This window comes from Strix aluco, chromosome 6, assembly GCF_031877795.1.
Source record: "Strix aluco isolate bStrAlu1 chromosome 6, bStrAlu1.hap1, whole genome shotgun sequence".
In the NCBI taxonomy this organism is placed as follows: Eukaryota; Metazoa; Chordata; class Aves; order Strigiformes; family Strigidae; genus Strix; species Strix aluco.
The window spans coordinates 22,318,256-22,344,582 of NC_133936.1; the positions used below are offsets into that span (position 1 = coordinate 22,318,256).

Genomic DNA, 26,327 nt, shown 5'->3' on the forward strand with positions numbered 1-26,327 from the left:
CTGAATTTTCATGCATTAAAACATATCAAAGTGTCACACTGTTTATTCAGATCTGTGAGGAAGTAAGTACTAGCAATGTCCTAATCTGATGTGAAGAGGCGACTGGGAAGTGAGGCTGGTGGGAAAAGGAAGTCGTCTGCTGTGTGAAAATGCATTTAATACACTTGTTCTAAGCTTGAAGGAGGATCAACTTCCTTAGACTAAGAACAATAATTTTTCCTAAAGCTAAGGAACCTTTTCTTTTGTGCCCGAGATCTAACCTGGCTTCTTGATGCTAAACAAACAAACAAGACATAAACGATGAAGTCCTTTGTTTTAGAGTGGCGACACTGTTGGTTGCTCAGGGTCTTGAACTAGTGATGTGCAGTCTATCAGTTTTCTCTTTTCCTTTTGGAGTAGAAACAGAGGTTCGGTAACTTTGGGGGAATTTGTGTATGTGTGTTTGTTTCATTATTACTAATTCTTGTGTATCACAAGGAATGCCCAGGCTGGGCTTTTGGGTTTTTGAGAAAACAGACTCACTTTCAGCCCTTTACATTTTTCTGACCAGGTTCTAGCACTATCTTGGAATAAGTTGCTTCAGGATATGAGACCACATACGAAACAAGTTTTTAAAGTTCTGTTGGGCTCCCTTTTGTGATATAACAGCTTTAGGGGGCAGAAAAACAAATCCTGGTAATACCTCCCTCCAAAGCAGGGCATCCTTATTCCATAGTCCTGTCTTGGCTATGTCTATGTAATTGCTGCTACAATTTGAATTCAGTTAAAAGCTGGTCAACCTCCCAAATGTTTCAGAAATGTCATTCATTTTCAGATACGCTTAGAGATCTGTCATCCTAATATAATTTTAGTCTGACACAAAAGTCCATTACACTAATTTTTCAGCAGGAATCAACCTCTTATGCATCATCAGATTATTACTGTTCCTAGGTTCATTTTGCAAAGATCTGTTCCTTTTCTGTATCTGTACATAAGCAGCCATGCTGAGCACTAGCACCTGCGAGCCTCAGTACTGGCTGGGAAAGAACTTCTTCACTGTATTGGAAACAGCCATAAATATTGAATATACTTCTAAACTGATTGGAATATTGGAATATGCTGCAAAAAGACAGGTCACCTTCAGGTGCAGAGTAATGATACCAATTTTCTGATTAAAATTAACTTTGCCTGAAACACAATTATCATTAATGGAGAAAATGGTTATCTGTGTATTGTCAGCTATTGAAATGATATCTAAAGGTCTTTTCATCAACAGATTTCAAAGTTTATGCTTCTGAGGTCATTCTGAGGACTTGCACTTGTACCTCCGTTTAAGTTTATGCAAGTCCATTCAGAAAACAGAGTGATCTGGACGATTTAGGTATTGTAAGTGGAGAGGTGTATGTATATGTGCAAGAGCGAGCTCAGGTGTTAGTGAGAGTGCTGGAAGATGAGCTCTCAGGGGAAGTTCTATGGGGGTTCTAGGTCAGCTGGAAGAGGGGTGAAATCTGGCCACGAGAACAAGGCAGAGAGGTTGGAAGGAGGAAGGGGATATTAGCCACTTATGCTTTTGGCACTGGCTAAAAGAAGTCTTGCTGAAGTCTTGCTGATTTGAGTAAATAAATGTTTTCTTCTGCTCAGAAAATCACTATTTGTAAGTGAAGAAGGCTGCATTAGAGGCATGCAACTCCCATGGTCAGTTTTCCCTCTGACCTGAAATCACAGCAAACCCCTGGGTTTTGACAGATGGCTCACGTCAGAGACTCACAGTAGGATCCTGAGATGATTATGCACAGGGCTGGAGCCAGTGGGGAGCTGAGGGCCCAGACGGACACAGGCAGTGAGCACTGTGCTAACTGCTGGGAGCAGGCAGATCTGGCAGTGATGCTAGAGCCCACACTTTTTTTTCAGGATTTGAAGGACTAGGTGTCCATGGAGCAGCCTCCAGCTACCAGCATTTTTCTCCCTCCCCAAGAAGCAACCACAAGAAATGAATCAGAATATTTACAGACACTTAGGATGTTAGCTCAGCAATAAAACAGAAGCATCCAGTGGCAGATTTACCCGCATGGCTCCTCAGCCATCCCGCCACAGTATTCCCTGAAACTTCCCCAAAATGTCCTAGATGGAAATTCTCTCCGTATACAGAAATGGTTTGTTTTGTTTAAATTGGTACAGCATTTTTCACAGCATCAGGGTCATGTGTTTAACTTAGAATTTTCTTCAGTACAGAAATGTCAGCACAGACATGAGGAGCTGTGCAATTGATTTTTCAGGAAGGGCAAGTAGAGTCAGTGGGGGGCAAAGAGCAAGTTAGCAGAAAACCTAAAGGCAGGATGATAAAACTCTGGAGTATGCCATATGCAGAAATCAGTGTCTCTTAGTATTCAGTAGCCAGCTGGAGAGTGTGATGATACAGGGGAGAAAACTCTAGCCATCTAAAATTAAGTGAGGCAGGGCAGACAAAATAGTGACATTACAAGAGCAGTATACCTCCTATTTGAAGTGATTTTACGTGTGTGAAGACCACAATGTAGTCCAGCGACTATGCTAAAGCCTGCTAGCCACCTTTGCTGTAAAGTGTAGTGAAGACAGTTTTCCTCTTGCAGCTTGTCTTTAGCGGGACCGGGCTGCGAGATAACGAACCGAAAGTAAAAACCTACGTACAAACAAAAAGGTTTCATTTAGCTGGGAGCGCAAAGCCAAAGTCCTAACCTCAGTTTTGTTGCTGGGGAGTGTTGTGCTCTCAGACACGTTTCCACGCCTCGTTTACTGCACACGCATGCAGCGTTAAGTCACTGAACGTTTCAGAGGGTCCTTTCAGCCGGGACAGTCCCGCTCCCAGGGGGGAGGGCAGGGAGCTGCGCTCCGGGCAGCGGTTCCCCGCGCGGGGACCCGGCTGGGGCAGCCGCTGCCGGTCCGTGTGGCTGCGCAGAGCTCGGGAAAGGAGCGCTCTTCCTTGCTGCCATCTGCCTGGTTAAACCAGGCGACAGCCGTCCCAGGCTCGCCGGGAGCCCGGCGGTACCGCACGGCGGGTCAGCCCGGCTCAGCCCCGGGAGGAAGGGGAGGAGGGAGGGGGCCGGCCCGGCCGGCCGCGGGGGTGACAAGGCGTGGGGCCGCGATCGGTGGGGGGGCTTTCTGGCGGGGCAGAGGGGCGGGGGAAGGCTGGGGCTGCCCGCCCGGCGGGGCCGGCCCCGGGGCCGCCTAAGGAGCGCGGCGGGCGCCGGGGCAGCCGCGCGGCGGGGCGCGAGCGGGAGCCAATGGGGGCCGGCGCGGCCGTGTGACAGGCGGGGCGGCCGCTGCCCCCGCCGGGCGGCCGGGGCGGGGAGCCGGCTCGGCTCGGCTCGGCTCAGCACGGCACAGCGCGCCGCGCCGCCCGGCAGCAGCGGCAGCATCCGCGGCTGCGGGGCTGACACACGCTTCCATCCTCCTCTCCCCCGGCAGCCGCTCGCACACGCCTCGCCGCGGCGAGGGAGGCCGGCGGGTGGAGCGGAGCGGAGCGGGGGGCGCCGCGGCAGACAAAGCAAAGATGGCAGGGATCCTCGCCTGGTTCTGGAACGAGCGGTTCTGGCTGCCGCACAACGTCACCTGGGCGGACCTGCAGAGCACGGAGGAAGCCGCCTTCCCGCAGGCGGAGGACCTCTACCTCGCCTTCCCCCTGGCCTTCTGCATCTTCATGATCCGGCTGCTCTTCGAAAGGTAACGCCGAGCCGCCCGCGCCGCCCCGGGCTCGGCGGAGCTGGGCGGGCCGCGCGGCTTGCGGCGGCCGCTCACCGAGAGGCAGCCGGGGAGCGCTGGCTGCCCGGCGTCCCCCTCCTGCCGCCGCTTCTCTCCCGGCCTTGCCGGGCTCTTACGTTTTCCCTCCCCCCTCGGCCGGTCACGTAGCGGGCCCGGCGCAGGAAGGTGGAGGGGCTCGGCGGCAGCCGGCGCTCCGCTCCCGCTGCCCGCCGCGGGCGCTAGGAGGCGAGGTCTCCCCGGGAATGGGCGCAGCCCTCGCTCCACCTGCGGCGGCCGCGGCGCCCTGGCCCGGCAGTGGTGGCGGGGTGAGTGGAAGAGGAGCAGGGCCCTCCGGCACCGATGCGAGCCGGGGCCCGCCCGCCCGCGGGCCGCTGCCCACGGGCTGCGGCGGCGTCCTGCCCGCCCCCCTCAGGGAAGCGCCGCAGTGAAGCGCTGCGGGGCCAGGGCGGGCAATTGTCCCGGTAGGAGAGTTTGCCCGCACCGCACCGCAGGGCTCCCGCCGCAGGGTCACTCTCTAGCGAGCAAAGCACGGAGGGGGCGGTGCCGCGCGCACCCTGCGCGGCCGCGGGGCTCGGCGTGACTCCCGCCGGCTGGCCCCGGGCCTCAGCGGGGAGCGGACGGCGAGCGCCGGCCCGGGGTGAGCCCTGCGCGGCCCAGCAGGGCCGGCGCGCGCGGTGGCGGCGTGGACGGCCCGTGCCATGGAAGTACCGTCGGGAGCGGCAGCTCGGTGGAGAAGCGCTCCGGGCGCCGTTCATCACCGAACCAAACTCGCCGTTCTTTGAGACTGCTGAATTCAAAGTACACGTTTCACAGCCATATAAATGCATATATATGCGTATTTAAGCACAAGACGTCAAACTAGCGATTGGTCAGCAGCGACTATTGTCTGTGGGTGCTTCCTTACGGGTATTCGACAGAGGCCGCCTGTCACGGGGAGGCAGCCGAAGCGGAGCGGGTTGCTCACTTGCGCCGGCTTCTGTGCCGCCCGACAAAGGTGGTGTTCCCTCCTTCTGCAGAGAACAAAAGCACGATTCTCTCTGCCAACACCTACGTGTTCTCAGTGCTGTCTTCCTAGGCAATGCTAATAGCCTAGGGTAGTCAAGGAAGATAAAGGAAGACCAGTAGTTACCACGTGCCAGAGAAAGGCCATAAAGATGCTTTAAAAATTCTAAAATAGCTGATTTGCAAGGTAACACTCTGCATCTCCTAAGCATTCTACTGCCCTGATTAGAATATGGCACCTGTGACGTTGGTTTGTGAAAAACTTGGCTGTTTTCATGACTCAGTTGAGAGGACCATATTTGTTTTAAAAAATAAGCAGTCGTGGGCTGTTGTTAACTTCTGTGTTGCTTTACTGATTTACCGAAAATGACAGCAAAACTTGTGGTCTGCCTGAAAATCTGAGGTTATCAAAAGTTAATTTAAACCCTTATCCTGAGTTAAATACTGCAATATAGTTACAATTTGAGTGCCAAGTATTATTTAGATAAGGTCAAGTCTTTAGTAGTTTCTCCTTTGCAGTCTGTACAATGCGTACTTCTGAGCACTAAAAGTGGGTGCATGATGTTGCATCTCTTGCCATCTGAACTGCAATATGTATCGCAGCAGGGCTGCGTTTAGATGGAGGAACAGTTAGTCAGGGAGACAATTTCAGCCTAAACTTAGAATCGTGTTGTTTCTGGTAGTTCTGATGCGGCTGTTCACATCACCAGAAGCTACTGTAATTATTTAGTAGTTTGTATCCACTCCCTCTGGTTAATTTTCTTCATTCAATTAAAGTACTTTTAAATTTTTCAGTACATTATATTTTTAAGTGTTAGTTACACAGACAATCAGTACGTTTCCATAATCTCTTATATTCATTAGGCTAATTTTGAAATTTAGATCTGGAAATGTGTTCTGCTAGCCTGGTAGTAGGTGAGAGACCTCCAAAGAGGTTTTATTAACAATTATTTAAGTATTTTCCTTTTTAATTTCATATCAGTTGCAAAACTCTACTGTGAGAGTAGAATCAGGCTGTGTGGGATTAATCCACTCAGCATGGTACAATTGTGATTTTTCATGTAGAGTGTTTTATGAAAGCAGATTGAGTAAAAGTGACTGGACCTGCTTCCACTGATCAAAGCAGGGGGATTGTCTTTGACTTGAATGGGGGAAAGATCAAGCCTTATTATTGCTCATTAGTAATTCATTTTGTCAGACCTCTGTGCTTTGTTGGGAGCCACAGAAATGCATCATGCGCATCATGCCAACTGTAGGAGTTTCAATAAGGCCAAATGCCGGGTGCTGCACTTCGGCCACAACAACCCCCAGCAGCGCTACAGGCTTGGGGAGGAGTGGCTGGAGAGCTGCCAGTCAGAGAGGGACCTGGGGGTGTTGACTGACAGCCGGCTGAACATGAGCCAGCAGTGTGCCCAGGTGGCCATAAAGGCCAATGGCATCCTGGCTTGCATCAGAAATAGCGTGGCCAGCAGGGACAGGGAAGTGATCTTACCCCTGTACTCGGCACTGGTGAGGCCGCACCTCGATTACTGTGTTCATTTTTGGGCCCCTCACTACAAAAAGGACATTGAATTACTTGAGCGTGTCCAAAGAAGGGCAACGAAGCTGGTGAAGGGTCTGGAGCACATGACGGGAGACCTCATCGCCCTCTACAACTATCTGAAAGGAGGTTGCAGAGAGCTGGGGATGAGTCTCTTTAACCAAGTAACAAGCGATAGGACAAGAGGGAATGGCCTCAAGTTGCACCAGGGAAGGTTTAGACTGGATATTAGGAAGCATTTCTTTACAGAACGGGTTGTTAGGCGTTGGAATGGGCTGCCCAGGGCAGTGGTGGAGTCCCCATCCCTGGAGGTGTTTAAGAGTAGGGTCGACATAGCGCTGAGGGATATGGTGTAGTTGGGAACTGTCAGTGTTAGGTTAATGGTTGGACTGGATGATCTTCAAGGTCTTTTCCAACCTAGACGGTTCTGTGATTCTGTGATTAAAGGCTTGCAATTATTTCAATTGATAAAGCTATACAAGATCTGGAAGGAAAAAGGGAGGACTATCTGTTAAACTGATAATTTTTCATTCTTTTGTGTATTAAAACAGCTATATTTTTTTCCTTTCAAAACTCAAGTTGTGGATGACTGATGCTGTACATGTTACATCCTGGAACGAGCTTTTGCAGATGTGTAACAGTTCTCTGTTTTTTCAATGGTAGTAACTAAAGAAAAAATAAAAATAGATGCTGTAATACATTTTAAAAAAAACCCAGATCTACTTTAAATCCATGGTTGTACTGCAGTATTTGTAACCAATGTATTCTCTATTTTGTGTTGTAAGATACCTAATACAGGTGCTCTTGTGAATCTTTACACTGGTAGGTAAGCAGCCACAAGGTGTTAAGAATCTGATTACTTATTTTATAGCCATTATTTTCAGACTCCTTCACAGCAGCTGAGTGCTAGGCTGCTGGAGCAGTATGGTTTTACTTACCTTGCTATGAAGGGTGACTAACTTTATGGATCTTTACAGTAGTAAGAAATAGGTACAGGGGGAGCTGTGATATGGACTTTATGTGTCTTTGCTTACAAAGTTCTTGGTATGTCTAGGGGATAAAACTTGCCATGCTAAGGGTTAAAAGTTGACTTTATATATATTTATATTATATTTGTGTGTACATATTAGCAGGTGGAATTGAAATGACTGAACTTGGAAATCTTGTTCTATGCATATTCACAGAGTTTATCCTACTGGGATATTTTTTTGTTACTGGCTTGGTGAGTCAACTAACCAAGCAGGAAGAGAATCTAGCTACCTCTGAATATTTTTTCTTTTTTTTTTTTTTTTTCTTTTCAGATAAACTACTTTTTGTTGATTTCCTTGTCCTGCCATCCCTGACCAGCACTCTTGAATGAAAGGAAAAAGTAGATTAGAACATTAAGTGTATGCTGAATCGCTTCGACAATTGGATCTGATGATGATGAGTGCTCTTGAAATAAGCTTTGCTCTGAGGTATAATCTCATAACCATGAGATTTAGTGGATCTATCTACTGAGGCCATCATAGTTATGGATGAGGTGCTAAAATACCTTAACAGCCTTTTCTCCTTTCGCTTCCTTCTCATTCATCTCTTTCTTTAAACACAAAGTACATTTTAGAAAACTATAATAACTAAGCACGAAGATAGCGTTACCTACTATTTTGGAAGATGGCAGGAGTTTAGCAATGCCGTGGTAATGTGGGGACATATTTCTTCATAGTATCCATCCATTTTGTGTGTCTTACCACTTTTTAAAGGCATGTAAGCAATTAAGGATCCCCTCCTGTACTATGCAATGCCTTCACCTCTAAGGAGATAAGTGCTCAATAATACCAGTCTCTGTCTCCCCGGATCCTTTCCAGACCCTTTCTAGTGTGGGCAAGACAGGTGAAAGCTGAATTGAAACTGGTCTTAGTAATAGCAGGGTGTTTGGCCTAAAAAGATAAAGAAACATCTGTTATTCTGGGCAAATACAATTTTTCTTCTTTATTTTATGGGATCATATAGCTCTCCTCCCTCTGTGCTAGACCTCACTGCTCAGAAGCAGCAGCCTTTCCTATCCTCCCAAACATGTCATCTGTGAGAGGTGTGTGGTTATATGGAAACAATGTTCACTCAGCAACCAGTGTGTCTGTTGGACTCAAAACAAGAGAGTAACACACCGCTGCTTTAGAGACTTCTCTCAAGGGAGAAGTTGGCTGAATCCTCTGAAAGAAGTGCTAACCAAACATTTCCGACGTGGTCCAGCAATTATCTGAGTCCAGTAGTCTGATATTACTGCTTTCTTTACAACTTGACTCATCTACTGAAGTTTTTCATATCTCATCTTTGCACTGTAGTTGCAGTATATTTATTTCCCTCACCTTGTAAGCAGCAGTTTGGGCTCAGATCTAATGAGATTGCTCTATAAATCAGCAAACTAGGCTTATAATGCCTTTAGTGTCCTCTGGCATTGACAGGTGGGGGGTGGGCAGTTCTCAAAGATGAAGCTGATATTCCTCAGTTGACGGAATGGCTCATGTGGTCAGGGATAGCTTGATTATATATAGGAACAGCCCTCCAGCTGCCCTGATTTAAACTGAGCCAGCCTCATCATTTACTATCAGTGAGATCAAGATACTCTAGACATCGAGTGTATGGAAATTCATGGCTTTTGTATGTCATTTTGCTTTTATAATGTTAATTCAGCCCCAAAGGTAACCTCAGCTGACTCTTATTTAGTATGACACAGTAGAATTCCTAGTGGATCAGGGTGACATAATACAATGACTCTGTGTGTGCATGTATATGTGTGTATATACATATATTTTGCTAACTGTAAAAATTAGTTCAGGTGACAATATGTTAAAGCCTTGCAAGTGTTTCTGGTATGTGGTGTACACATACAAATTTGATTTTTGTAATCCCTAAGTAATCATCTAGTATCAGTGATTTCTTACAATAACAAGGAGGCTAGACAGGATACAGAATTTGGGAGAGGATGTATAAACTTGGTGCATTTGCAGCAGCCTGGAGCCTTATCTGGGGAGGTTCGGTGGTGCAGTGGGCATTATTTCTGTCAAAATTTGTTTGTAGGCTGTGATATTTGTATATGTCTTGCATAGTTTCCAGTGTGTTAGGTGAAATTTGATTGTTCAGATATAATTCACTTGTATGTAAGTGCATGCACATGTTCACTGACAATAACTTTCTCAGGTATTTTTTCTCTATTTTGCTTTATAATTTTTTTTTTTTCATAAGATTACCTGTAAGGTCTTTTTTTACTTGATTACTATCTAATAAATGCTTAATTCAGCTAAAATTGAATAGGACATTGAAATTGATAACTTTCTAAGAAAAGGCACAGTTGATGTAAAGAGAATAACCGAAAAAGTTATTTCTTTTAAACTTTAAACCGATTTCTTTTTAAAATAGTAACAATAGAGCATTAGCAGTAAATAGGTTTAGAATAAATTTATATCTCACTGACTGTGTTTTCCATCTTTCCATGTTTCTTTTCATTAGCTATTAATTTTCTGTCATTTATATTTTTATTTGTGTAACCAGTTTTTGTTTCCTAGGGTTGCAGTGTTTGATCTTCAGCTATTAACACAAGTAGATTCCTCACAATGAAATGATTGTTTTTACCTGGAGATCCATTGTCTGTCGTGGCGTGGGTGAAGCTCTGTCTTACCAGCTCTGACCAGTGCAGTGTACGCTCACGCACCTTGGCTGTGTCTATGTTGGCTGGTATGCATCTCTGTTGTGTAATGTAGTTGTGTGTTCAGATGTAAGCTGAGAGCGTTCCTTTAAAAGAAGGTGGAGTGGATAAAATGAATTCTATTTAAATGTCCTTCGTAAAGGACCATTTATAGATGCACAGTAGTGCCAATCTTAAAACTGGGAGTTAAATGGGAAATATATGTTGAGCTCTAGTAGAGAATGCCATTAAAACCAATTTCTAAAGTATCCAGGTGATGGAAGTATGACAGCCTAACCACAACTTGGCTGAGGGAAAGGTTTCAGTGACAGGTCACTAGTGTGTACTGGGCCAGAACTGCTGTTAGTGGGGTTTTGTCTTGAGTGCAGATTCCAGTTACTGTTCCTGCCTGGATTCTTGTAACTGTGCAGTTGGATGCAAATTGCCTGTGGCTCTTTCAGTTGCTCCTACTTCTGCCTCTGTAGCTGATTAACAGGCATTTGCTAAGAATTTGTTCTTGGAAAAAGAAAAGCTTCTGGTATGCTGCCTCTTCCTACACATCTGCAGACCAGTGTCTTACTAGTCCATGCAAAGTATTTAGTAAATTAACATTTGGGGAAATTTGTTCCCTTGACTCAATCTCTGTTATCTGCAGCAGGGTAGTGAGGAAGGGGATGCCTGAGCTCAACAGTGCTTACTTGACTGTATTTGTGTTTTGGTTTTGGTTTTGTTTTGTTTTTTTTCCCCCAACAGTTGTTAAATATCCCCATCCTACAGCAGTTTGACAATTCATATTTGCAGTTTCTGTGCCTGTCTTAAGGTGGTCTTGGAGTTTTGACAAGAAAGTTAAAATTACAGCATAAAAGTATGTAGCTTTCATAAGTGATGTAACCTTATATAATATTCAGTAGTATGTATATGATGTGTATCAACAGTTCCTTGGAAGTGTTTATCTAACACCTTGATTGTTCTGTGGTTTCCCACACCAGTGTCTCCACTCACTGGGCACTTACAGATTTTGGGGGTGCAGGAGGGATGGGCATCCACGTCAAGGGAAAGGGAGGGAAACGTGGGTTTCTGATCACTTGAAAGAGAAGGAATTACTAAAGTCTTGCTTAAGGTGAGCAAAGTTTCTGACAATCAGATGGGCTGAGATCTTCCATCCTCTGTGAGGAAGTCAGTCTGTTTAGCACACGGTCCTTACAAAAGACTAACTCTGCAACATTGGGTGTCCATCAATTTCTCACAATGGTGATACCTTTTTGCTTATTCGGAAGTAGTCAAATTGTGGCGGAGGTGGGAGAGCTGGAATATTTAGCATAGCCAGTTGCAATCTTAGAGGCAGTTTTCATAATGCCAGTGGACCTGTAACACAAAGCTGTGACTTCTGTAGCAAAACCAGAGAGTAAACTGTAACAATTTTTTTTTCCTATATAGTTACTAACTCTCATAATTGCAGATTTTGCCTTTGGAAAGCTTTCGTACTGCTGAGCAATTGTGAAGCCTCATGTAACTGTTATTGATGTAGCATAATCAAATTTTAACTCCCAAGGTAACTGTCTGTACAATTACTAAGAATGTCTAAGAGCTGTAAAGAAGCATAACATCCAGTTAGCCATGTTGTGTATTTTATAGTATGTAAGATACGTATATGTTTGTGTATTGGCTATTAATCCAGGTTACCTTTTGCACAGGTAGGAACAGAACGCTAAGGTTCTCCAGACTACCTTGTATTAATGAAGTATCTTTCAGGTTCACTAACCTAAACCTTATTTCACTAATATAAATGATGCACTTTAAAGTTTGGTCTGGAATGATGAAAAGCCTTCTTTGCCCTCACAGGTCACGCTAAGATGGTTAAAGTAGTATTTCTAAATCACTTGCATTTTTTGTCTGTGTGAGTGCAGTGAAAGCTTCCTTTTAATAGTATCTTCCCTGTCTTGGTTTCTCCTGTAGGGATTGGGAGGAATAACCTGTAGTACTGTATTAAAAAAAATAAATCTAGCTGACATAATTACACTGGTGCATAAAACAGAGGTTAGAGCCTGGAGGGTGTTCATTGGCATAAAATCTTAGATTCCTGGGGCTGTTTGAGTATATGTGCATGCATATATTTGTCTATCCTTTGTAACAAGCTAGTTGCTCTATGTTTAACAGTAATGGAATGACCCAGAGGAAAAAAGTGGCCCTTTTATTTACTACATGTGTTGTCATCACATCTACTTGTTGCCTGTTTGCCATCCTCTGAGATAAAGTTTTTTAGTTCTGCAAGCACGAGAAGGTGGCTTGATAGAACTGATGCTGAAATCCTCACTTTGGAATTGGGATCTCTTCTCTCCCTTTTCTTTCCTGTTGCTGCCTGAATTCAGTTCTGTATGACGTTGTATAGATACCTGAACTTTCACTGGGACTGTCATTTACTGTGTCCCTGGGACTCTTATCCTTACTGAGAAGAGAGTGGAAGCGGAGGCCACTCTCAGTTTCTACTTTGCTATGATGTTTGGCATCCTGTAGTTAGACAGAACTTTAAACTGAGAGCTGTTTTTGGAATACTGTTTACCTGGATAGATGGTACAAACGAGCATAACTGCCTAGGCTAATGAGAGATGTCTTTGTGCGGTGGAGGGAATTGCTTATTTGGAAATAAGAGTGTGCTGTGCAGTGCAAAGTAAAGAGACACTGCTTACTCAAAAGCAGTTGCTGATCACAGAAGTGAGTAATGTGAAAAGATCATCAGAGTGGTAAATCGTAATATCCCTTGTGATTGCTTTTGCTTATGTCTGTTGTGACTGTGTGATGTATCTGTTGCAGAGAGAAATACAGTGGTCCACATAGCTATAGACATACTGCCTGGTGTGCTGTTGTGAAGGGGACAGTCTAAACAAGGTATGCTCTGTAAGAAGTACAGAAATGAGCCTTGATATAGCAACTGCTGAAACTTTGTAGCTAGGCAGCATAAACATGGAACCCTAGTCTAAACCTGCCGGCATTACAGCGTGACAAAGCAGACAAAATTAAATCTATGTGAAATGAAAGTGAGCTGAGAAATTTTGGGGGCGGTGGGTGATCTCAGGTGGTGGTGAGCTCCTCTGACACACTTCTCAACCAGGAGGAGACCTGCTCAGTTGGGGAGCTGGAGGGTTCCAGCCTCTCACCAGCTGATATCAGTGCTGTGGCTTTCCTGGGCACTGCTGTAGCAAATGAGACCAGTGAGTCATCATGACCAGAATCCCCCTTGCAACTGTTGAGACTAGTTGCTTCTGTTGAAAACAAAGTTTTAGATAATGAGTGGGTCATGGGTGGGAAGGTACCTGTTGACAAGCTTTTCTGCAGTTGTCCGTTAGACTTTCTTGAACTTCCTGCTGTTTACTACTTGCAGTTGTCCAAAACATGCTGCTGGACGAGATGATCGGGTCCAGTTGGGTGTATTTATTTCTCTTACGAGCATCATGTTGGAAAGAAGCCATTGAGAAAAAGAAAAGCATGTGGTTAGACCACAAGCAGGAGCGTGTTTTGCATATATTGAAGTAATAATTGGGTGGCTGATACTTATCTGTCAGCTTTTCCCACACATCTAGTATGAGAGAAGGGAGAGAACTGATATGATAAGAGAGTAGCCTGAAAATATGAACAGTTCCAGCGCTAAACACTTCCCAGGATTACAACACCTTTGTACTAAATTAACTTTGCAGTGATTGCATTGATGTGATTATGACAAATTGAACTGCAAATGGAGTCCTGGGAGTGCTGGTGGACAACAAACTGAACATGAGCCAGAAGTGCACCAGCAGGATTGGGGAAAGCATTGCCAGCAGGTCGAGGCAATGGATTATTCCTCTGTACTCGGCACTGGTGAGGCCATGTCTGGAGTGATTAGTCTGGTTTTGGTCTCCCCTTGACAAGACGTGAACATACTGGAGTGAGAGCAGTGAAGGGTTGCTAGGATGATTAAGGATTTGGAGCATCTGACATATGAGAAAAGGTTGAGAGAGCTCAGTCTGGAGAAGAGAAGGATTAGGGGGATCTTAGAAGTGTGTAAAACTACCTGATAGGGAGACTAAGGAAGGCAGAGCCAGACTTTTCTTAGTGGTGTCCAGTGAAAGGACAATAGGCAACAAGCAATTGATATGCAGGAAATTCTGTTTAAACATGCGAACAAACTTTTTACGGGGATGCTCATGGAATGCTGGGTCAGGTTATCCAGAGAGGTTGTAGAGTCTCCACTTGTGGAGATACTCAAAAACAAACTGAACACAGTCCTGCTCTAGTTGACCTGCTGTGAGTAGGGGGCTGGACTTGGTTATCTCCAGAGGATTCTTCCAACCTCAGTGATTCTGTAAAATCATAAACCTCACTAAATGGCATGCTTTCACAATGCAGGGCACCAGGGCGCTCCTGGGATCCTACATCTGTATGAAATTTGTATACTGTATTGGAAATCTGAATAGGTGAGGATTAGGTTGAAGTTCACTGTAAGCTTGCAGGAGAAACTTAATTAGGGCAGAGCACATAACACTTTATTGAATGGACATCTGGATTTTCCATTTGCTGTAGAATGGGTCTTTTGGTTTTATTGTAGTCTGGCATGTGAGCAGGCAGGACACAAATCAAGAAATAGATGTGGACCACCTCTACCTAAGACAGGAATTACCTTGTGGGTACCCAAAATGTAGTCTGAGTTGCTGTGGTATGAACACGTTCTGTTCCCTTCTAGGATCAATACGTTAAATCTCCTACAGCATTAAATTTGATTATAACAGGCAATTTTGAGGATAATTTTAGTTTTGTTCCCCTTAAGTTGATTCTTCTCCACACTGCAATATCTTCAGGATCATTTTGGTTTTGAAAAAATTCACAGAAAGAGTTGCTTAGAAGAGGAAACATTGATCGCATGCATTACTGGAAAAGCTTTTATTCCCTTTATGTTCAAGATAGTAAGAGTAAATCAGTCTTAGAAAAAAAAAAAAGAGAGAAGCCAGTCTTTAGTTCTACATTCACTAATTGTTCATATAGGTAATATACGTATAGTTGTAAATATATATTCATGTGTGTGACAGAGTAATTAATATACCACAGTGGCATCATATCAGTCTGAGGTAATACTTTTTTTTCCTTTTTTATTAAAAATCTTTAAATTAAAAAACCTTTCAGAGCAGCTATAAATTATTGACAGGTCTAGAAAATGAGATATTTCAAAATGTCAGTTGTTGGGATGATAATGAAACAGTTTGATATTTGACAGAAGAAACACACCTTATATCCTACTTAGAGGAGCTTTGTGTGTGCTAACCTGGAATTGTTATTTTCTAGAGCATTTATAGGAAATGTGAAAAATATTTGGTTTTCTTCCAGTTTGGAATGAAATGGAAATTCAGAAATGTCAAAATTTTGTCAGGAACAGATGTCCTGACTTTCAGCCAGCACTGATAAATGGGTCTGGTTACCAGACAACGATGTAGAGATAAAAATGAGATCTCTACAGCATTTTGTTGTGGTTTTTTGTTTTGTTTTGTATTTTTATTTTTTTAAAAAAATCTCTGAACAAGTTGATTTTCTTGAAAATAGGCTGATGGTTTGCTAGAATCATGGCAAGAGCTCAAACCTCTAGCCCGGCATTTACCTTCAGTTGTCAAGATGAAAAGTGCACTAGCAGAAATGGAAGAACACTACTTCATCTTGCTTACTCTTCCATTGAGAGCTGACTTCAGGGTTTGAAGAGAAAATAGCACTTTGTATCCATCACCATAGCACTACTTGTGTTTTGCCTTGTTTCCTGATGGGAATTAACTCAGGCGTAACACCAGAGTGTCTTAGACCTTTAAATAATAATGACAAATCTCTTAAGTAAGGTGCCTTAATGAATAGAAGTTACCTTGAAGCATCTGCTTTTGCACTTATTAAGTGCATTGTAGTTAAATAGTGCTCCCTATTCTGGAGGGTGGATTTAGTGGTGGTGTGGGGTTTTTTTGTGGGTTTGTTGTATTTTATTACCATGCTTTCATTTGAAACATGACAGCCATCACATCTTTGAAACACCAGGGATGTATGAATATAGAGCTAGAATTTAGGATTCTGATTGTTTCACATCTGCTATGGAAGCTGCCTGTTCATGATTTTAAAAGAATGCATTGTTCTGGGGCAAAGCATATGCTTCAATGACACTTTAAGTCTCTCTCTCACTTCTCATCTTACAGCTGTGCCCCCATCTCAGAATAAATTTCCCTTACATGTCTCATATTTAAATTAAAATTAATGTTTATTCCAGTATTTCTTGCTATGCATCTTTCTGATGTTCATCTCTTCTTCTGTATGCCCCATAAATGTTTTCTTGTCATGCATCTCCTCCCATCTTATTTTTTCTTTTATTTTCCCTCTTGTTGATCCAGCCTGCCTTTGAATAAAAGCTGTCTATCCTTGCATAATGTTCTGCAGAGCTGCTGGTGGCAAACAAAGGTAGATCTGAAGTTTCTGACTTGAGGTCTGTCCATTGCTGCCCAGCTCTGGTGTATGGGAGAGGTAGCAACTCAAATAGAGAGGAAGCAAAGTCTTTTGCCCCTCTTCAGTGCTGTTATAGTGTGTAGAGACTCTGTCATTCAGATGAGCGTCTCTTCCATTGCACCTTTATTGAAGAGCAGTGGTAAGACCATTACAGACTCCTAACATAGCTTTTAAAATGGCATTTAATTGTAAAAGCAGCCATAGGGGAAGGTCTGCTGAGTTCAGTCCTGTGTAGGAAGATGGGTTTAGGTTGGGGAAGGGTTTCAAGCTGATCCTAATTTTATCACGGATCTTTCTCAGTTCGGTGGAAGAAGAATATGTTGGTCATCTTAATCACAAAAACCTCAAAGTATTTATTAGGAAAAAGCATAATTTCTTTCACATTTTCTTTCTACAAAGTCCTGTATCCATACCAGGAAATATTCCCTGAAAAATGGCTTGGAAATAACCCAAGTGCATTGACTAAGAAAATGACATTATCTGCTAAATAATCTGCCATCCTTTCCCAGCTCTCAGACTAGAGCACAGCACAGTAAGAAACCATATACAGAGAAGGAGGTAGCTGTCAAAGCAAGGATGTTGCCAGCTATGTGGTCTGTAGAGTGATTCACAGAGCAAGGAGAAGGTGATGTTGATTTCAGTCCTCCATATTATCCAGTGCTTTGTGTGCAGTCTCCAAAGGACTTCTGCTTCACTTGAATAACAGGGACTGACTATAGACCTTGACCAGAATAGGAAGGTGTTAGTATGGACTGTTGTTCGATTTTAGTTTTGTTTATGGTGGTGGCCTCCTGTCTTGGGGAAGGCTTGTTGGAATGAAGAGCCAAGGCATTAGTTTCCAGTCTCTTAACTTTTCTTCTCATTGATATAATTCTATGTAGAGATTCCACATAAGAAACTAGATTAGTTCATCTTCATATGTAAAAATGGTCTTTGGAATCCAGGTGTTACCACTTGCATCTGGTCACCTCTTTCAGACTTGTATTAGCTTCACCTGGGGCTCCTGCAAATCTCTTCCAAAGCTTTAGGCCTGCCTGCTGCAGGTGGGCTAGTAAATCCTAAATCATACATGAAAAAATAAGATTGCAGTAGTCAGGGATTTTCATGCTCCCTGCCCAGTGACTTCCTACAGTTTTCTGTGAAACATCCTAGAGTCCATACATCAGACTAGCTTTCCCTCTTGGAACATTAGCATTTGCTTTCCTATATGAATTTTAATGTAAAGAGTGCATTAATTTTGTGAAACTGTATTACATGCATAAAGAGAGCTTTGTCACACAGTCTTATTTGATTATTTGCATATAGTAAGGTCTGCTGGTGGTGTAAATCAGTTTGTTTGAGGGTGGTCAGAGTTATTTATATCAGTTGAGGATCTATATTACTCTTCAGTATAATTTATTTACTCACAAAGGTTCTGAATCTGATCTTCTGCCAATATAAATTAGAAATTAGCTTCTGCTGAGTTCTGGTGTTATATCAGCATAAAACTTATGTGAAATACCAGAAATTGTATGTTACTATATATGGTCTTGTGTAGTCATCTGATTACTGTTTTAGTAATTAAGAAGCAGAAGCCATTCAACCTGTACACCTAGGTAGACATCAAGGAGATAGATAGAGATATATATATATACACACACACAATTTTTTTTTAAATTCCGTTTTTCTTGATAAAGTGCCACACTTCTACTCTCCCCCATTTTTTTCAGAACTAGTAGTATGTGTGCAGCCATGGAGTATTCTTCTGTCTGAAAATCTCACACGTAGGGGTTAGTTAACATCTGATATTAACTAGAAAGACTTAAGCTTTTTTGACAGAGTAAGATGTGGGCCTCTGCTCCTGCATGGTGTAAGGTCATCGGTCAGCCAGAGGGATTACATGATAGCCTTGCTACTCCTTCCCTCAGTCTGTTTTGAACAAGAGCATCTCTAATACTGACTAAAGGCATCAGGTCTGCAGCTCAACGATGGGCTGTTGGTAAGCACCTGGTGGACAGCTCTCTTGTGTCCTGCCCTGGTTCTGCTCTTGCACAAAGCTACTCCGTGGTGAAGAAGGTCTGACACATCTGTGCAGTGGTTGTAGCTCCTGTCAACACATGTAGGCTGGCCTGGAAGGCGTATCCTGGTGTTGCCCTAATAGGCACTGTGCTGCAACTGCGTTGCTGTCGGTCCATGTGGCAGGTAGCTTAGTGCGAACCCAGGTGTAAACTGTAATCACTGCCAGAGTTAAAATAGAAGCAGCTATTAAGAGTTCTGTTGAGTACACACAAACCGAAAAAGAATGATGATGATGATGTTTGTTCCACGTGTGATGATTTTGTGATTTAGAGAGTACAACTGAGGGGGGTGTGTGTACATGTGGATGTTAAGTAGGTTATAATGTTGACCTCCCCAGACTTTTTCAACAAGTCTCCCACTCTACTTCCCAGCAAGGTGCTCTTTTTGCCTTGCCTGGTAGTGCTGCGGGTATTTATTTATGTTGAATGACATGAAGAGGCCTCTGAATGAGTACACTTACATAATGAAAAACGCACTGGATCCATCCCGAATTTTCTTACAGTCCCCCTTTAACCAAGCTCTCTTCAAATGAAGGTTTGGCAAATGTCCCCTCTCAACTTTGCCCACAGAAGAGCAGTTATCGACCAGAAAGCTTAATTGCAGGAGTGGGTTCTGCATCCTCCAGAGCTGCCAGAACTCCAGCCTGTGGGACAGTGATTGGAAGTATACTGGTCTGGTTTTGCTGTTGACATTGAAAGAGCAAGGTTTCTGGCCTCAGGAGGTCTAACTCTTGAGTGTTAGAGTAAAGCAGAGGACTGAAAATTAGTGTGCTCCTTTCTCTGCTGCTGATTTTGAGTGATCTATTATGTAGTCTTAGGGCCTGGGATCCTTTTTTATAATATAAGCATAAAACCAGTAACTGCTCCTTGCTTCTAAAATTTTCACATTGTTTAATGAGAACTATCACGAATAGCAAAAAGTTTTCAGAACTTGCTGCAAGGTGAGCCATTCTGCTGAACTCCTAAACCTCCTTCCCCTTGGATACTTTACAGTCTTACAGGTGCAATTGCTTCTCTTCTGGAATAACTTCAAAACATGGCTGGGATATACGAGGGTAGAGGGGAAGAAGGAAGATGGAAAGTTTCATCTTCAAATTGAGTTTTCTGGGATATTTTTCTCCCCATCTCTTACATAAGATTAGGTATAAGGTCCCAGTGACTGACAGTTGCCATCAACTGTACCAAGCATCCTGTTGTGGTTTAAACCTGGCAGGCAGCCAAACGCCATGATCGCTCACCCTCCCCTGCTGGAGGATAAGGAAGCGAATTGGAGGAGTAAAGGGAGACTCGTAGGTTGAGATGAAAACAGTTTAATAATTGTAATAAAATAAAACAATAACGATAATAGAAAGTACAAATGGGTAATGCACAATGTGACTGCTCACCACCCACCGACTGATACTGAGCCCATTCCTGGCTAGTGATCCCAAAATACCAAGGTCCCACAACTGCAATCCCGGAAGCGAGGGAGAACCCTCTCCTTCCTGGCTGCCCTTCCTTTATATACTGAGCATGACATTACATGATATGGAATATTTCATTGACTAATTTGTGTCCAGTGCTCTGTCTGTGCTCCTTCACAGCTTCTTGTACACCTGCACAGAGGCAGGACACAGGGAGCTGGAAAGGCCTGGATCTCTTAGCAACAACTGAAAACATCAGTGTATTATCAGCATTCTTCTCATACCAAATCCCATACTGGATCCAAAGCACAGCACTATTCTAGCTGCTAAGAAGAAAAATTAACTCTATCCCAGCTGAAACCAGGACACATCCACTTCTAAAGAAATGCCATTAATCAGTCTCATTTCTGCTTTCATGAGGAGAGACCTGGAACAAGATAAAATTAACTACTAAACATGCAGAACTTGCAGGAATCCTTATTAAAAATCTGTTTTGGAGAACCCAGGTCTTTGATAAAAGGCACTTGCAGCTATAAGCTCTATCAGCCACTGAAGAGTTTGTTTTTTTTTACTTCTCAACACTTTCTTAAACATTGTCTTGCCTGGAAATTTTCCAGCGTATTACTTATAAGAAATAAAAGAAATACTCTTCATGGTAGCAAAGTGCAAACTGTCAGACTATCTTAATTTTAATGGTATCACTTTGTTTTGCCATCCCTTTACAGTGTGCCCAGAATAGTTATATGTAGGGTTGGGTTTTTTTTTTTTTCCTTCCTCATTCCTTACCTCTAAAGTTGTATTGAAAACATAATAATAGTGGTGATGATGATGATATAATATTTGCCTGTTCCAAAAGGGTGTTTTGAGATGCAGGTCTATAAACCATGACAGCGGCAGTACTCTATACCAAAGGGACGTGTCCTCTTTATTCAGCTAAAAAGAAACAAATTTTGGAACACATTAAAATCTGTATTTTAATAATGCTTTTGGACACCTGAATGCTATTTAGGACAGGGTATAAAAAGTTAGTATTTACAAAGTTATTGTCCTATAATTGCTGTAATTTTAATGAAAGACTTGGTTTACTTTTAGGCCTTATTTATGACAGTAGTACACTAGTGCAGTGTACTTAGGCTTTCAGCTCATAGTTTGAGGTTTAGAACTTAATCCTGCAGCTGGACTATTTGTGGTATAAATGAAATAGTGATAAAATGTAAGTTCTTTTGGTCTTACTGAGGAGCAGGCTGAGTGATTTTGGTGTTCCAAAGCCTCTTAACTAACAGTGTTAAAATAATGAGTAATAAAAACAAAAGTTGGAATACTTCTATGCCATCAATAAATATTTGCATCTGAAGTGACGGATCATGGCAAGTCAACCCCCTCATGCATGTGAGTAATACAAATAATTTTTGTGGAGATACAGTGCAGCAACCACATGGCTTGTGGTGTGACAGTCTGCTGCTCATCAGTATCTTGACACTTTGGTTGCTTACTCGGAATTTAAAGTTTAAGGAATTAATTACTCCCTAAATTCTTCCTGTACCAAAGGTGGGAACGGGACAGAGAAGTAGAACTGGAAGGAGCACACAGGTCTCTTCTGGAGCATGGGAGAGGGGAGTGAGACCAAAGATACAGCGTGAGGGGGAAAACATGACCATGACGTATGGGCATGCAGCTGGGAGGAACGTGGTGTAACCAGGCATACCCATTGGTTTGTGCTCGCCAGAAACAACTGCTCCCTTCAGACACACTTCTAAATTCAAAGGTGTATGATAACACTTGTATCCTAGGAAAGGAAGAGACTTGATGTCTGTGTGATTTGTCTGTCTCAAGTTGTGTATGGGACAGATCTGAAAATTCCTAAGAAGAATTAAAATTTTAGTTTTGTTTTTAAGTGGGCAGTAGAAAGCCATAGTGTTTGTATCATTGCAATCTCCTCCCACATGGAAGGGTGTAGCATGCCCAGAAGTCACCCCCACCTTCTTGCAGCATCTTTAATAAACACCGATTACAAATAAGAAAGAAAAGAAATGCCATCTAGCTAATGTGACACAAAATGATTATGGACTGATATCTGTTTGCCTCTGCTGGTGGCATCTGCCATTTGGGAGAGACAGAACCCTTGCTGCTGTTTCCAAATTAAGTCAAAAATAACCTTCCAGGTTTGGCTGGAAAATGTAGGTACTGTTACTTCTGGCAGGTCTTGGTGAGAGATTGGAGCCTCATCATTCACCAGAGCCCTGGATGGTCAGTGAGACTCGGAACACCGAAAGGAAATACAGGAGATTTGTATAAAACTTTTATTAGCATAGGTGAATTCCATCTCTAGAAGTTACAAATAGTATTAAAATGAGCCAATTTCACCGATTTCTGACTGCTGAACTGAGAGCTCCAAAGAATTGCAGCTGGGCATGAGATGAGGTGACACACGATAGCATGTCTGTATAGCCAGGAAGAATGGGAGATCTGGCAGATGGAGCAAATAGGTGAAATTTGAATCTGATGGGCCTTTTGTGGGAAAAGAAGAGAAATACTGTTACATGGAAAGAGTTCTCTAAAGTGGACTCTAGCCTTTTCTTTGAACTGGAAAGGGCCCATTGCAACTGCCTGCCAAACTCTGCTGTTGACAAACCAAGACTGATAGAAGAATTCTTGATTTCAAGGTAGAGAACATTTTCAATCAGCTAGGCGAGGCATCCTTCATATCCTTAGGCTACCACAGTACAAAAAGTACTGCTTAAAATCATCTAGGTCAATTTACAGTGTGCTGCTCTGATGACTTGATTAGCACTTAAAGGTTTATTTTATGACATTAAAAATAATGCCAAATAATTGTTCTTGCTTTATGCTATACTGTAAGGGAGTATGTGTTTGTGGATGTGTGCCTGTGCAAGAGAAAAATGGTAATGTTCTCTAGTAACCCAGAACAGCTATGATTGCCTGGATCATCTAGAAGCACAAGATGTTTTCAGCAATTAATTTATAGACTTAACAGATGTTCATTATGGCGAGAACCCAATAAAAGACTGGTAGTATGTTTTCCCAATAACTGAGGCTTAGGAAAGAAATCCACAAACTTTTATTTCCTTATTGAGAAACACTTATTTCATACAGGTGATCTTCTGTTAAGTGTCTAGTTAGACTATCAGTCATAAGATGTTTTAGTGATCTAACAGAAGAAATTTAAACAACTGAAAAATTTCTTTCTTTATTCAATACAATTTGACTGTTCTTGAGAGCTGCTGTTGAATTGTATAAAACATTGGTTTGAGTAGCTTTTTAAATAAATGAAGGAAAAAGTAATTTCCAGCTTGATCTTTGAGTGCACTGTAGTTTCAGCTGGTAGTTTAAAAGTAAAAATAAACTTTGTTTCAAATAGAAAGCAAACCTAGTTGACAATGCTGTTCTGCTAGACATATTTAAAGAACAATGCCAGTTTCTGATTGAATTGTGGAACAAGAAATCATACTTATGCAAATGAAGCTGATCAAATTATTGTACAATTTATGTATTGAACAGGATGCAGGGGAAAAAAAACCCTTTTGAATCTCAGACTGTATTTCTTATCGTTTAGGTAAATACAGGCATTCTATCTGACTTGTGTTAAAAGGATTAATATAAAATGAAGCTTTGAATTTTTATAGAAGCAAAATATCTGTATTAAACCATTATGCATGAGCACTGCTCAAGAAGAAATATTGAGCATTAAGGTACAGACTTCAAAACTGAATATTGACTTGGAGTAAGTCAAAGTATACTGCATGCTGCTACCTGATGGTGAGTGGTTTCAGAATGTTTTTAGCTTGGCAGTTTTCTCACAAATGCTTGTTTTCCCTACCTTGCTTTGTCCATCTCCTCATATCCACCTCAGTAACTCCAACACTGCCATTTCTTTACTTACGTTCTCATCCAGTAGACGTTAAGCAGAGCTTGTTAGATTGCATTTTGCATCTCATTTGGTCCAGATTCCAAGTGTCCTTCTGGGTTCAGGTCCAAGATGCCTCTCCCCTCTACATGTGTCGCTGTCAAAAAAACAAATGGTACAAACAAAAACCAACCAACCGAAAAGAAACCCCCAAACCTTCTCCTCAGGATTTCCATAGCTGTTTGTCTAAGGTACTGAGGCAATAACTGTTTATGGCTTGCTGAGTTAAGGGTGGAAAATTATCCAAAGCTGTGAAAGTTCAACAGTGACTGCTCAGAAACAAAGGCCTGATGGGGCTGATTTAGATGAGTTATGTGTAGAAGAGCCTTGGCTTCAAAAGAATTTAGCTAAAGGCAGGAAGGGCAAAGGTAAAGAAACATCAAAGACAAAGGCTCCCCATGCATGTTCTTGAATTTAGGATGCATTCTGTGTAGTCTGCTGCTCAGCTATATACTGTACTCCAAATGACTTTTTTGGGTGGTCTGTGATAGTCCTGGGTTTACTGGTGAGAGCAAAAGGCTTTAGTAGCATAATAAAAACTCCACTGAGCACCAGTGTGGAAAGAGAAATTATGACGTTTTGCATTAATTTGGGCTAAAATGGTTCAAGATGGGTTGTATATTTTGCCAGCCAGATCTGCAAGTGTCACATTCCACAATGGTTTTTATTTTCCATCAAAGCAAATGAATGATGCACTCTGCCTAACCGCAGCACATTCCCCCCTGTCCCCAGCACTCCTTTCCCACCACTGAAGTCCCTGGGCTGCTTGTGAGCAGGGTATCCCAGTCCTCGCAGGGGAGGCAGCAATACAAGCAGTCTCGAGGCCACTGTCACCTCATCATTAGAGGATGCACTTGCCACTAAGAATCGGGACTCGTTCCCTGCCTCCCCCAGCCCGTGGGGTATGCCAGCATTCCCCTAGCCTTCAGCTGTCAGCTGAACATCCTGTGGCACTCAGCCATATGAAGGTTGCAGTATGTGGCTTGTCAAACCGGTTAGGTTGGCCATCCCTGCAGTAAGTCAGGAAGTTGATTTCTTTGCCTCCTTGCAGTAACTTGTCAGGCAGCATATTGTGTGTGGTGGAAATGGAGTTCAAGAGTGATTTGTTTTAGTATTCAGCTGATACAGAATTGCATATAGTTTTTTTTTTTAAGTGATGAAACAGAATGCCTTCTGTCTGTGCAACAGAAGGAGAGAAATGAATAAAAATGAGTAAGCTGAAATTGGACTGGCTTGGTCCCTACATTTTATGAAGATTTAAAAAAAACACTTAATGCCTTTGTGACAGTGAATATATGAATTGCAGTATGTGAGTCCTTTTTTCCTAAAAGAGAATTATTCAAAGTATACACAAGGTGACTAGTAGATATAAAAACTAGTATTACAGCTACTCTTTGGATATCTAGTATCAAAATGGAGATATTTGAGGTTTCTAAAACTATTCACTCATGAAGCTGTACAAAATACACTAGCAAGATGTCATTAAAAGCAGCAGATGCTATAGTGGTTTTGCTGCAAGCACAGCAAAAGCAAAAGCACAGCAATTCCTCTATTTTTGCCTCTTTCTAGTCTATCTTTGTCTGCCTTTTGCCCCCCTCCCTCCTCATGCATGTTATTTTTTAACATGCATTGTTGTTTGGCTGCTTGCTCATGGACCGTAGTAGCATTGAGTACATACGCTCTAGGATTAGGATTTGTGAATTGGAAAGACTATAATGATTTACTTTTCCCCCTTCCATCTGTAGTTGCACAGATGACCCCCTCTGATATGTACCAGACAGAAGTAATTTGAGACCTGCATGACAGGTCTGTTGCATTTTCATTAATTGATCTATTCAATAACTACTGAAGGCGAAAGGGGAGGAGGGCCAGGGAGGAATAGCAGTGAGGTTGACTAGCAAAAGATTTGACCTAGTTTTTTTCAGTCCGCATGGCTCTGCAGGCAGATTCAGTTATAAATCTGCCTCTTTAGAAGAGCTTTTATTTAATTATTTTTGATCCCTGGATAAACAGCTGCCTTTGTTTTGAATGTTCAAATTTGGTGGATTAAAATGTAAAATTTTGTCATCATTGTCTAGTGTCATGGAAATGTGCATGTATGGTGAGGAAGTAAGGGGAGGCACCTACTTCTGCTGTATTGCTGTGGGGTTTTCTGCTTTCTGCCCTGCCCCTCCATTGTTCTCCTTTCTGTGTATTTGATAGCTGGGTGACATTACACGCTTGGTTTTTCATCCTGCCTGCAGTATTACTCTTCACTTTGTGCAGTTGTGATGCTGCTTTGTACACAAAGCTAAACAAGTCTGAAAGGCTTTTTTTTTTTTTGTAAAGTTTTTGATAACATCTCTAAGCTAATCATTTTGCCTTCTTATTTCTATTTATATCAAGTGATCCTGGCCTTTGCTTGATTTCCTTGTTTGTTTATTTTTCTTCCCTTATTTAGCAGTGAAGGACCAGGGATTAGTGCTAAATACTGTAACAGCATGGGGATTCATGACAGGCTGATGACCAGTGCTTTGACCCT

General features: G+C 42.6%; 1 protein-coding gene across 3 annotated transcripts in view; it reads left to right on the forward strand.

The window, feature by feature from the left end:
• The first annotated feature begins 3,281 nt into the window (after positions 1 to 3,281).
• Positions 3,282 to 26,327, forward strand: part of CERS6 (ceramide synthase 6) — a 135,668-nt gene continuing 112,622 nt past the window's right edge. For all 3 annotated transcript variants that reach the window (XR_012623786.1, XM_074829024.1, XM_074829025.1), the window contains exon 1: positions 3,282 to 3,678. Coding sequence is in view for 2 of the 3 variants with exons in the window: in XM_074829024.1 (XP_074685125.1) it covers positions 3,509 to 3,678 (170 nt within the window). In the remaining variant the exon portion in view is untranslated. The remainder of the gene's footprint in view (positions 3,679 to 26,327) is intronic.